A 14,103-nucleotide genomic window follows, 5' to 3' on the forward strand; every position below is an offset into this window, starting at 1 on the left:
TTGCTGGCTTTGACATCCTCCAGAAGAGTCAGTTATTTTCAGGCCTTTACAGTTCACCATCCTTTCCTGCAGTTTACTAGTGACTCTGTAATACTCCGCACTAATCCGAAGTACATTCCCAAGGTACCTTCGGATTTTCACCTTAACGAACCTATAATTCTGAAGTCATTTTTTCCTAACCCGCAAGCACCGGCGAAAGGGCGTTGCATACGCTGGATGTTAAGAGATGTCTTAAATTCTATCTGCAGAGGACATCCGCCTTACGCTCTTCTGACCAACTGTTTATCACCTACGGTGCTATTCATAAGGGGCAGGCAGTTTCAAAACAGACTATTGCAAGATGGATATCTTCTGCCATTGCCTTTTGCCATATGCAAGCAGGACGACCATTGCAAGCAGCTCCTAGAGCTCATTCCACAAGAGCAATGTCATCGTCTACGGCTTTATTTGCTGAAGTTCCTATTCAGCAGATCTGCAGAGCGGCTACTTGGGCCAGTCGCAATACATTTACCAAGCATTACTGCCTGGAGGCAACCAGTGAAGCTGATACTTCTGTGGGTCGTGCAGTTATACGAAATCTTTTCAAATAAGGTGAGCCTCTGTTTCCCACCTCCATTACTGCTGTCAGACGCTTCATATGTTATGTTTTTACACATGCTTACATGATTGCATTCTCCTATGCTTAAATAATATGTGTATTTTCAGTTTACACTGTTCTATGACTTATATGCTGACAAGCTTTACAACTATTGGCGTCTGCCTAGCACGGATATGTACTGCTAACTACTCTGATTCAGGCATGTGAATCTATGAAAGACACCCCTAATACTGGAGAAGAACAATAGTTACTTACCTGTAATCTGTGGTTCTCCAGTATTGGTGTCTTTCATAGATTCACATGCAACCCGCCCACCTCCCCTCAGAGGCTTTTAGGCTATTTTGGTTTACCTTCACTCCTTGCGAGAAAATCTGAGAGCCTGAGCCTCTAGGGACAACATTCTGGTGGGTGCTGGCGCCTGATTGGCTGCAGTTTGGACTATACAAAATGACTAGGATAGTCATAGATGGGGAAGTTTTTCATACTGTAGCTTTGGCTACTTTACTTCCTGGTTTGTTTTTATTGGTATTTACTACATATTTATGGCATATTATTGCTTTTTTATATACCGTGGGACTCCCACTCCGACGACGGGAAATGATTCAGGCATGTGAATCTATGAAAGACACCAATACTGGAGAACCACAGATTACAGGTAAGTAACTATTGTTCTTGCACTGCTCAAAATGCAGTGATTTGTTGCATGACTGAAAATGCTATTGCCCGGTGTACAAGCAGGAAGCTAGTCCAAACAGTTAAATACATTCACTTTCATATTACTGCTTCAGTTAGTTGAAATTAATATTGGCATTTCACATTATGAAAAAGTGCAAGAAAATGCTACAGAGTTTCATTTGAGATCTTTTTTTCACCTAAAGAAACATTTTGTGTTTATGATGTCTCATTTTTGTGTTCTTCCTTTCACACGAATTAAATGTTTTTGGCATTTTGCAGCAAACATAGCAACCACTGTACAAGTTTTTTAAATTATTTTCCTGTCCTTGGCTATCTGTATCTGTTTATTTGCCTTGCTATAAGCTCCTGACATGAATTACAGACTGTTCTGTCGAAGTGTTTGTAAGACACAGCTGATCGGTTTGAAAATGAGGCCCTGGTATTTTTACTAGCCTTCCTTTGCTGTGAGACACATAGCTCCTAAAACGAATCTGTGACTCGAAGGGGAATTAGGGAATTAGTGGAGCGTGTCGTTGGCCTTCCTGGCGTTACACCTCCCTCCGCCACTTCAAAAATGTAGGGCTGTACCATATTTACAAAAATGTGGTGCAGCCCTGCGTTTACCCCTGCGCTGGTGCTATACTTAGGCCTAGCGCCAACGCAGGGGAAGATTGTTTGTGTGCGGGAAGGTCCCCCTTCCTGCACATAAACAATTTTTAAATGCCATTTTGTAACTTCGATGTATGCTGCTTAATGCAACACACCTAGAAGTTAGTAAACGACATTGTTAAAAAAATATTGTTTATGTGCAGGAAGAGGGACCTTCCTGTACATAAGCAATCTTTAGCCTTTGGCTGTTTTCATGTGTGCTGCACAACACAGCACACATGAAAACAGCAAAAAACAAGGAGAAATGAAACATTTCTGCTAGTTGCGCCAGGGTAAGACCAGGTTTAACCTGGTCTTAATTCTGGTGCTGCCTCCTATTTATGCCTCCCTTGTAAATAGAAGGCAGTGTCAGACTCAATGGGTGGAATGCCCATAGCAACTCCTATTGCCCTCCCCTTTCACGCTAAGCATAGCGTGAAAGGGGGCCTTATTTACAAGGCAGCATTAAGCCACGGCTTAAAACGGCCTTGTAAATAAGGCAAAGCCCCTATTGCCACAGGAACGACGTAAAAAGTGACATTCCCATGGCGATAGGGGCTTGTAAATATGCCCCCGAGTGCTACCCCACTAAATGCTTTTTTTCTACCTGTGCAATTTGGCAACCAATGGAGACAAGTAGTGAACTATCATGTGAGAAATGAAAACTCAGTTCTCAGCCATATCATTTGCATAATGCTGTCTTCATCAATCGGAAAGCATTTCTACAGGACAGCCCCCTAACCCTTAATTTCTCACGAGGGGTGCAATCACCATGAAGGCAAAAATACCAACCATTGGCAAAGCTAATAAGCCTGGCATACCCTGTCAGCATTTTTTTTTCTTCACATTTTTGTTAGGTGAGCTGCCGGGATTTTGCCAGTATTGATAACAATATTTTTGGCTGTCAAAAACTTGTATTGCCATAATAGTTCTTGACGCTGAAGGGAACTACTTGGGGTGCGGCTGTGCCCATTCTGAAAGAGCAGAATGCCATCACTCACAGTGATGCTAGCCAATTGCTGCAGTTGACTGGCCCATTACCCAATAGTATACGCTGTAGAAGATGGAGAAAATATGACTCAACTACAGATTAATCGATGAAGAGACCTGACTGAAAACCTCATGTAAGAAAATATATTATATTTCTGATAGATACATCTGCCGTGTGGATTCCTCACCTTGTGAATATCCCCTGCGTCAGCAACATTCGGAAATTCTTTTCGTAGCTTCGCGCCGACGTGGACTCGGACGTCACAGAGGCACGGCATCGCTCGCGACTCCGCTGACGTCACCGACGCCTATAACAGGCCCACGCCGGCATGATGAAATCAGTTCCCTTTTTTCCGCGTCGTCGCCGCTAACGGTTTTCTAGGGATCGTCCTTTGCTTTAACTGTAACTTTGTTACTCTGTATTGTTAGTATTCCTTTATCTCTTCTTTCATCATGTCTGCGAAGAAGACGGGTTTTAAGGCCTGTGGAGAATGCGGCAAAACCATGTCCATTACGGATCCGCATGAATGCTGTTTATGGTTTCTTAGCTCCGACTACGATGTCGAAGACTGCCGATCCTGTAAGAAGATGACTTCTAAGGCCCTCCGGGAAAGAGAAGCTAAGCTTATTGTTGCTAAGCTTAAAGGAAGTAAAGAAAAGAAGAAATCGAAATCGCAGACTCGGCGCTCGAGGTCAAGATCTCACTCGAGGTCGCGTTCGGATTCATCCTCAGCCCATGCTTCGAGATCGTCAAAAAAGAAGCATAGGAAAAGATCTCATGAATCCCGACATCGTTCAAAGAAGGACTCAGGTTCTAAACCGAAGTTGCAGGTGAAGCTGGTAGAAAAAGAAAAGATGTCTTCGGATTCGGAAGAACATGACGCCGGAGGTGAGGCGTCGCATGCAAATTCGCCTGGTTCACCGAAGCAAACAGCGAATCCGTCTCCGGTTCCATCCCATTCTCTGGATCGGGAGGATGAAGGTGAGGAGGAAATAGTTGGAGAGGGAGAGGCTCCGTTGCCCGAAGGTCTATCGACTCCGGTGCACCAGCCTGAGGAGGAGGTCGACGTCGCACCCTCAAGATCCACCTGGGAGTTCGTAACCATCCTTCCCAACTCCAGGTCAGGATCCGACGCATTTTCTGAATGCAATGTATGGCATCTACTCCAGGGCTATGTACCCCTCTGGGATTCCTGTTGGTCCCACGGGTCTGATGGCATTTGGTCTGGGTGTCCCCAAACCTATGCCCCTGCGCCCTTTATGCCGGCTCCGGTGCCACATTGGCATCTTCCGACACCGGCGAGGCCTTCGACTCCGAAGCCATTGACGCCGAAGTCGACGCCGGTACCATCATCTCTGATGCCGAATCCCGAACGACGTTGTGGAAGTCTTCCTCGGCCGGCGTCGGGCTCGGCGCCGGCTCCGGCTTCGACGGAGTCGACAGTGGATCCGACGGCTTCGAAAGTGAAGCATAGGTCGAGGCGTGAAGCTCAGAGGCTGATGGAAGAAGAGAGCTATCGTGAGGAGTATTTGGAGGAGGGTGAGCTACAGGATCCTAAGGACCCTTATGAGGATCTTTCGGTGGCCAGTGGTCTTGAACTGTCCCCTGAGTGGGATTTGGTTTCAGTGACAGACGAACCCTCTAAAGATGTGGCTCCTTACCACGTTGTAATTAAAAAAGCAGTAAATTTGTTGAACATCGCTTTACCTACTGCTGAGTTCAAATCAAATCTACTCACAGAGGTTCTTCACTCTCCCTCATCGGTGACTGAACCATTGCTGCCCTTTAATGATGCCCTTAGAGATCCTATTTTAGAGGTTTGGAAGAAACCCTGGTCAACTCCAGCTGTGTCTAGAGCTGTTGCCAGAAGGTACAGGACTGCTCCAGATGATCCTGAATTTTTATCCACTCACCCTCTAGCTGAGAGTTTGGTGGTACAAGCTGCCTGTTCCAAACGATCAACAGGAGCTTTTCCTCAAGTTCCAGCTGAAAAGGAGTCGAGAAAGCAGGATCAGGCTGCTAAAAAGGTTTTCTCTTCTGCCAGCATGGCATTAAAGTCCACAAACGCGACCTGCCTGATGGGGCGTTATATTCACGCACTAATGGACACTGTAAAACAGTTAGTGCCAAAGATAACGGAAGATGATAGAAAGGACTTCCAGAAGGTTATCTCGGACACTCAGGCTGCAGCAAGGCAGGTGATACAGAGTGGTTTAGACACTGCAGATTCTGTGGCGAGGATCATGGGCTCTTCGGTCGCTACGAGGAGAGCTGCATGGCTGAAATCGTCTGAATTTTCAATTGATGTCCAGTCTGCATTGATGGATCTACCATTCGATGGATCTGGTTTGTTTGGAAAGAAGGCAGATGCTGCTTTAGAACGTTTTAAAGACAGCAGGGCGACTGCTGAATCGTTGGGCCTTCAGACCAGGGGCACTTTTGGAAGGCGTACTAGAGGATTTAGTAGGTCTTCATTTTGATCCTACAAATCTACGCAGCAGCAGCCACAGCAGCAGCAAAACACGCTGTACAGATCTTATAGGGGCAAGCAGAGAGGCCGTTCTCGAGGCCGTCAAATCTCCTCCTCTTCCCCGTCTCTGCCCCCTGCCAACGCAGCAAAGCAGCCCTAGATCCGCCATTCCGGGTCATGTGGGCCCAGTGGGGGGCTGGCTTACCCATTTCCTACGAGATTGGGAATTGATAACATCGGATCTTTGGGTTCTCAATCTTGTACCGAATGGGTATGCTCTTCCCTTTCGGGAGTTTCCCCCAAATTACCCTCCTTGCCAGGGTTTTTGTTCGGAGGACCACCTGCTTCTCCTGCAGGAAGAAGTCCTGGCACTGTTTCGAAAAGGTGCGATAGAGGTGGTTCCAGAGCAGGAAAGGGGTCAGGGGTGCTACTCCCGGTATTTCCTGATCCCCAAAAAGGATGGCAGGCTTCGGCCAATTCTGGGTCTCAGGATCTTGAACCTTTACCTGAAACAGGAAAAGTTCAAGATGCTCACTCTTGCACAGGTTCTTCAAGCGCTGCTAGAAGAAGACTGGATGGTGTTGATCGACTGCAGGATACGGATTTTGATATTCCCATCTTGAAGTCGCACAGAAAGTATCTCCGTTTTACGGTTGGGTCGCAACACTACCAGTTTGCGGTCCTTCCGTTTGGTCTTACTACTGCGCCTCGAGTCTTCACCAAGGTGATGGCAGTGGTGGCAGCACATCTCAGGAGGTCGGGGATACCTGTATTCCCGTATCTGGACGACTGGCTGATCAAAGCAGAGTTGCCGGAGAAGTTGCTCCATCATCTGCAAGAGACAACTCAGTTGTTGCACAAGTTGGGTTTTTCGATAAATGTAACCACGTCTCACCTGGTGCCCTCCCAGCGCAACCTGTTCATAGGTGCGGTGCTGGACACTACTGTGTGTCGTGCATTCCCTCCACCTCAAAGGATTTGCGACATACAGGAAATGATTCCTTTGTTCTACAATGGAGCGGTCGTTCCAGTCCTGAAGGTCCTTCGCCTGCTCGGTCTGATGGCTTCTTGCATTCTGTTGGTCAACCATGCACGCTGGCACATGAGGGCACTCCAGTGGTGCCTCCACAGGCAGTGGTATCTGCACAACGGAGATCTCAGGGAGTCAGTGAGGATCTCCAGAGAAACTGCGGCGGATCTGTCTTGGTGGAGCGTGGAAGGCAATCTGTCGCAAGGAAAGCCTTTTCAACTTCCTCCATCGGTGGCCACAGTAATAACGGATGCATCCACTCTAGGGTGGGGTGCTCATCTGGGGGACCTGGAGGTCAAGGGTCTTTGGTCTCCAGAGGAAAGGTTGCTTCACATCAACCTTCTGGAATTGCGGGCGATACGTTTGGCCTTCCTCCCTTCCCTTCGCGGTGTGTCAGTGCAAGTCCTGACGGACAACACGACCGGTGGTACATCAACAAGCAGGGAGGAGTGGGGTCGCAGTGTCTCTGCAGAGAGGCTCGCGTCTCTGGTCCTGGGTTCAGGACCATCAGATTTGTCTAATGGCAAATCATCTGGCCGGTGTTCAGAACGTTCGTGCAGACAGTCTCAGTCTGTCTGCAGTTCTCTGCCGACCACGAGTGGAGGCTTCATCCGGAGGTAGTTCGTCACGTCTTTCGGACGTGGGGGACTCCTCAGGTGGACCTTTTTGCCACTCAAGAGAATGCTCACTGCCCGTTATTCTGCAGTCTCCAGTATCCGATGCAAGAAGCCTTGGGGGACGCGTTTCAGTTGAGTTGGAGCTCGCAACTCCTTTACGCGTTTCCTCCCATACCTTTGATTCCTCTGGTTCTGAGGAAAATTCGCCAAGACCGGGCCCAAGTTATATTGGTCGCCCCGGATTGGCCAAGAAGGGTGTGGTACTCAGACCTTCTCCACCTCTCTTCTCACCCGCCGCTCCGTCTCCCTCACAGGGCAGATCTCCTCTCCCAAATGGAGGGGCAGGTTCTACACCCCCACCTCCAGACCTTACACCTTCATGCCTGGAGATTGAACGGGGCAACCTGAGTTCTTTTTCTCTCCCGCCTGACGTGGTGGACGTCATCTTGTCAGCCAGGCGTGACTCCACTAAGTCCATCTATTCCTATAGATGGTCAAAATTTGTCACTTGGTGTGGGGAGAAATCTATAAACCCTTTGAGAGCCCATTTGTCTGATGTTCTCCAGTTTGCCCTTGCTCTGGCGCAACAGGGGCTTGCTGTTGCCACAGTGAAGGGCTATCTTTCAGGGCTGTTGGCATTTCTCTGCTTGCCTGTGGTTTTAAGGTTTTTGAAGGGCCTCACGAATAAGTTCCCTCCCTCTCCTTTTATTGTGCCTCAGTGGGACTTAAATCTTGTTTTGACCTTTCTGATGGGTGCTCCCTTTGAGCCTCTTCACAAATGTCCTATGAGGCTTTTGACTCTTAAGACAGTTTTCCTCGTTGCAATAACCTCGGCAAGGAGGGTAAGTGAGCTTCAAGCTCTTAGTTCCAAACCCCCTTTCTTGTCTATTCATGCTGATCGAATGGTTCTTAGGACCAGGGCTGCTTTTCTGCCTAAGGTGGTGACTCCTTTCCACCTGGGTCAATCTGTTACCCTCCCTACCTTTTATCCTCCCCCACACCCTTCCAAGGAGGAGGAGAGATTACACCGTCTGGACCCCAAGAGGGCGGTGTCTTTTTATCTGGACAGATCTAAAGACTGTCGGTTGGATGACCAGCTCTTCATTGGCTTTGCTGGATGCAAGAGAGGACGAGCGGTCCATAAAAGAACTTTATCAAGATGGATCGTCCTCTGTATAAAGATCTGCTACTCTTTGGCCGGTAAGGAACCTCCAGAGGGTATAAGGGCTCATTCTACAAGAGCTAAATCTTCAACCTCTGCATTGGCTAGAGGTGTTCCTGTAGAGGATATTTGTAGGGCGGCAACTTGGTCTTCCCTCCACACTTTCGCGAAGCATTACTGCTTGGATTCCGATGTGAGGAGGGACGGTCATTTTGCACGCTCTGTTCTCCAGGATTTCCTGGTCTAGAAGAGTGGACACCCTCCTCCGGGAGTGGGGACTGCTGTGGGACTCTATTCACAAGGTGAGGAATCCACACGGCAGATGTATCTATCAGAAGAACAAGTTACTTACCTTCGGTAACGCTTTTTCTGGTAGATACAATATCTGCCTGTGGAGTCCTCACTGACCCACCCGCCTCCCCGTTGCCCACTCTTCTATGCCTTTTATTATGTATTTATTTTATTGTCAAGGAGTTGTTTATTTCAAATGTTTTATTGCATTTGCTTCACACTGTGTGTTTTACCTTGATATTTGTACTGCGTATACTGTGTATATGTCTACTGTCGTTGGTCCATCCGTGTGCCTCGAAGGCACGGAAAAAAGGGCGGAACTGATGTCATCACGCCGGCGTGGGCCTGTCATAGGCGCCGGTGACGTCAGCGGAGTCGCGAGTGATGCTGTGCCTCTGTGACGTCCGAGTCCACGTCGGCGCGAAGCTACGAAAAGAATTTCCGAATGTTGCTGACGCAGGGGATATTCACAAGGTGAGGATTCCACAGGCAGATATTGTATCTACCAGAAAAAGCGTTACCGAAGGTAAGTAACTTGTTCATTTAGCAAAAGGTTGTGGTTAAATCAGACCAAAAAATGAATTAGGGGAGATAAAATACTGACTGAGATGAAATGGCAGATGAGCCTTCCCATCACTGGACCTTCAGCGTGGAGTGTTTTTTCCCGGAATTTTATATAGCGTGAACTTGACCTGAAGGCATCGGGTAATAGAGCGCTTTACATGAGCACCGGTTGCGTTACATAAGGACACATTCATTTTTGTTAGGCACGGGGAGATTAAGGGGCACATGCATCAATGAAAATTGCATTCGCAAATGGTGCGAATCGCCAAATTCGGCCGTTTGCGAATGCAATTCCAATTTTTGGGATGCATTATCATTTTTGTAATTTTTGCAATTTAAGAAATCGCAAAATTGCGATTTCTTAAATTGCGATTGCATTTAAGGAATCTCAAATTGAGATTCCTTAAATGCAATGCATCAAACGTTAAAAATTAGCGAATTCGCAAATAAGAGGAGCAAATTACCATGAATTTGACCTTCATGGTAATTTGCGAAAACTTTGAATAATGCACTAAAGTGCATTTTTCAAAGTTCCATTTTACACACACTCATGCCCTTGGGGCATGTGTGTGTGCAACATGTACTTATAGGCAGATTTCAGGGGTGCAACAGGGTGTCCTTTGGACACCCCTGCACCCTTGAAATTACATTCTCAATTTGCGAATTTCTAATGGTGAATCGCAAATTAAGAATGTCTTCCCATTTATACCTATGGGCCTCTAGGCCCATAGGAATGGATGGGGAGGTATTCCTTAATTGCGATTCTCAAATAGAGAATCGCAATTAAGGAATTTTAAGAAATCGCTATTTTTTTTGCGATTTCTTGATGCATTGCAGTTTGCAATTCCTTAATTGCGATTCCTTATTTTTCGCAATTAAGGAATCGCAAAATGCAATATTGATGCATGTGCCCCCATGTGATTTGCCCAGAATCACAGAATGTTGAGCGTTGCTTAGACTCAATCCCGGTTCCCCAGATTTGAGGTCAACCGTCTTTGCCATTAGGCTACACCTTCTCAGTTCGCTTCCTTATTATCTGCTAGTCATGCCAGACCACATAAAATATGGAATACTAAAATGACATGGTCAAAACTCTATCATGCAGAAGTTCTTGCTAAGTTTGTTGTTCCTCAAGAGTTGCAGGTGAAATAGTAATGGTATTGTGCAGTGTTATAAAGCTGAGATCACTCAACAACTGATGTAGAAATGTGGATCTGTCTAAAGTGGGTTTGTTCCTCTGTTCCTTTAGATGATTTTCTCTGAGCCCGGAGTTTTATCAGAGGGTGCAGAATTTCAGTCTGAGCAAGTGGAAAGCCGCAATGTCAGCAAAGTTATAAAAACCACTGTGGTGCACGGCGAGCGAATGGAAAAACATCTCGGGGACCCAGGTTTAGCCACTGATCTTCCGTCAGCCAAAGATGACTTTGAACAGGTACATGTCTGTAATTGGTCTATATCTGGATAGTCCGAGCAGTCCAACTCTAAAACTACCTGTGAACATCTTTGTATAAAGTTTTCAGTGTTTCATAGTCATGCCTCTATGTGTTTCAAATTCTCATGTTCTATTTAATTCTTTGGTTATGCAAATGTGTTGTTCTTTTCTCTACAAAACTCGCTGTTCACCCACTTTGTTAATTCCCTGACCAGCCATCGACCTTCAAAAAACAGCCTCCATTGGCACCATCCCCCGTTGAAATGCCAAATTGAATAAATGGCCAATCCAACCCTGGCTGCAGCATGGGCTGTGCAAGCGACGTTCACCGTAGTACTTTAGGAAGCATAAGGAAAACACATTGAGTTGTGTCATGTGTGAAGTCTGCATACATACCTCAAGTTCAGTTTTCAAGTGGATGACCACCCAGGTGTATTACACATAATTTTCATGAAAACTGTGCATATTTCGCAAGGATAGAATTTCACAATTTCGGCCAGACGTATTGTAATGTCATATTTGAGATTTCCTTGATGATGCCATTCTCTGCAAGGAACACAAAGGAGCGTTATCGTATCAATGCGGCCACCAGTTATGTTCTGGCAATTAATACTTAAAACAGTTTAGTTTGTATTCCCTTGTTACTCTTGCTTTCTCTGTGGTGCTGCTCTGGCAAATTCCTAGGTCTTCTTCCTGAGCAGCACTGTGACATTGTTTTCGTTCTAGGTTCTATGTATGATTGTTCCTTCCTGCGGTGCTGGTGCTTTTCAAGCCAACTGAGTATGAGGACTGAGGTGGTTGTCTATTTACAGAAGAAGGGCAATCATCTGATTAGTGCAAGCCACTTTGCAGTTGCTGGATATAGTATTTAGACTGCCGCCTCCTCCAACAATACCAGAAATAACCATATCACAAAAAAGATGACACCATGTGAATACAGCTAGAAAATCAATTCTTGGCACCTGTATCAGGGGAACGGCTGATGCACTAGGTAAAGAGAATCCACATCAGGAATGGTGCAATCTAGTTCTATCAAAAATACCAAGCATTATAATGATACAGATAAAATGGGTAAACTTTTCAAAAGTGAATGAACCTTTTCTTACAAGTGGCAGCATGTCAATGTAGAAGGTTTTTTGTATAAGGCTATGCCTACCAATTACACTGCCTAGTGGAACTGTCTGCTGTTTCATATTAACAGTGTGGCATAGGCTGGATGAAGTCCATTATTAAGCATACTCCGTCACATTCGTCCACCAGTTCACAATCATTCTGCCACTCACATTCACCCATCCACCCACTCAACCCCAACTTTCACTGACGCACCAATACAGTGCAACAGGAACTCGAACATTAACCTTTGTCAGTAAAAAGTCAGATGCATTTGCTTTGCCTGTGCATGTTTTCTAATGTTCCAGAACAAACCAATTCCCTCAAAGAGAAGGAAACGAGGGGGCAGCATTGCTGCACCGATACCGAGGCGCCGTGTATATCATCCCACGCCCTTACTGAGCTGAATACGCAGCTGGGGAAGCGTGTGGGGGGATCTGGTAATATCTCCCTTACCTGCAGAGCAAGACCGGCCTTTAATTATCCTCCACTCATTATTGCGGCGAGGGTAATTAGCAGCCATTAGGTTTGGGCAGTAACACCTAATTAACAACAGCCATCAAGTATCCATGAAAGACTCTTCCTGAACATATGTTCGTTCAAGGTGAGCTCGCAAGAAGGAATGGGTCATATGCAAGCGCAGTGCGATTTCTCACTCTGTTTCCAAGGCATAAGCAATGCTGCACAATTATAGCACACCTCCGAGCATCATGCAATACTGTACTCGCAGACTGCGTTGTAAACTCACAACCAGCCCATCCATAACAGCAATCGATTAGTTACTTACTCAATCATCAAGAAACAACACTGGGGTCTCTTTACGAGTGTGGAGTACTGCACAAATGAAGCAGTACAATACATCACATTTAGCAGGGTTGTGGTCTTCACCTGGTGCAAAGTCTTACAGTATCCTTCACCAGGGTCAAGCATTTCCTGTTGTGTCGAGCAACTGCTGTGATGCTTCGCGACAGGCCTCTGGCAGGGCTGTATTTAATTAATGTCAGCATAAACATGATTGTACACCATTTGGAGATGGAGAAAGAACTACCAAAGACTAATGTGTTATGTGTCAGATCTTTAGAAATTCACAGGTGAGTGTTGCCACTCAAGTGCAGATTCCTCTTTGTTTATGCAATCTCTTGGTACTAAGGGACTTATACAGTTTGTTAACCCCTTTTAGGTGTTAGTAGGCCACATTATCATCTATTGGATCCACCCAGCACCAGGACTGGTAAGGTTCTCATGCACCACATAGTGAATTATTGACCAGACCCGCTCTTTACAGACCGATCTAATACCACATTGGACAACTGATCAAACATATTTCCACGATAGCACAGGCAGTGTCTCCAGTATAAGAGGTACTTCTATTTCCAATGCAGGATAAAAGTATTTGAATGAAGAAGAGCATCAGAGTTGAAAAGTACTTCAGTACAGTAAAAAACACTGACAATTATCCACCTGAAAAACATCATGTGTACAATCCGCATTTAATCAAATATGCATAATGCAGATGGAACTCAGCTCTTCAGAGGAAGGAAAATGTTACCTTTTGAGTGGCAGAAATTGTGGCCAAGCATACTGTGATTTTACACTGTACTGGAATCCTGGCATTACGATTGCATATGCATATCACATAAGCAAAATTAGCACATCTGATTTTCACCAGGATTCTCAACATTGATGACAACTGTTGAACATGCAAGAAAAAGGATATAGAGGGACTCATTCCTGCCATTACAATATAAATCTTCCAACAAGTGGGAAGGTTTTAGGTTTTGTTTTCACCAAAAGATGCATTGGTGGTTGAAAACAAATCCTGAAATAGAGTTAAACTATTTTTCATTAATAGGTTAAGGAAACATCACGCACGATAGGTGGCTGAAGACGTCATATAATGATAGGTATGGCCTTGGAGCTTGTTCAGTTCTCAAAGAAACTACACATTACTATACCATCAGTCACATCATGTCTCTTATTCAATTGGGGGAAGAACCTATCATTGCTATGAAGCGACCAAAAATGAGCAAATTATTATATAAAATTGGCACACTTGACCAATAATTAGTGCTCATTTGCACATCTGTAAGTATTGTATGCCTGACCGAAAACCCATCACCCCATGCTTGCCTTGCCACGCAGCGTCTAATCCGATTTACATCAAATATGAACATAAATGTATGTCACCTTTCAAACTGAATCTTTAGAGTTTATTTACACCTCCCCTTCAGCGAGTCACCCTCACTACTAAGGTTTAAGAGTCAGAGGATTTAATTTCGTCCTTTAAATTGCAAAGATGTTAGCCTAATCTTCTGGCCCTATTCTGCCCTCGTTCAGTAGCGAACGATGTGGCCATGTCACGAAGGCATTAATGAGCATGTGAAGTAGTGCTACAGGATACATGTTTACGTACTTCTTACATACCTTTGTGAATCAGCCCGGAAATTTCCAACCTACATTTGATACAAGTGCAAAAAGTGTACAATCCTTTATATTTGTCTTTGAATAGTTACTG

General features: G+C 45.5%; 1 protein-coding gene across 6 annotated transcripts in view; it reads left to right on the forward strand.

Annotated features, from left to right (window-relative positions):
- Positions 1 to 14,103, forward strand: part of ANK2 (ankyrin 2) — a 1,987,506-nt gene that overhangs the window by 1,942,337 nt on the left and 31,066 nt on the right. For all 6 annotated transcript variants that reach the window (XM_078676735.1, XM_078676733.1, XM_078676736.1 and 3 more), the window contains one exon: positions 10,296 to 10,478. In XM_078676735.1, the coding sequence (XP_078532861.1) occupies positions 10,296 to 10,478 (183 nt within the window). The remainder of the gene's footprint in view (positions 1 to 10,295; positions 10,479 to 14,103) is intronic.

This window comes from Lissotriton helveticus, chromosome 2_1 (assembly GCF_964261635.1).
Source record: "Lissotriton helveticus chromosome 2_1, aLisHel1.1, whole genome shotgun sequence".
NCBI lineage: Eukaryota > Metazoa > Chordata > Amphibia > Caudata > Salamandridae > Lissotriton > Lissotriton helveticus.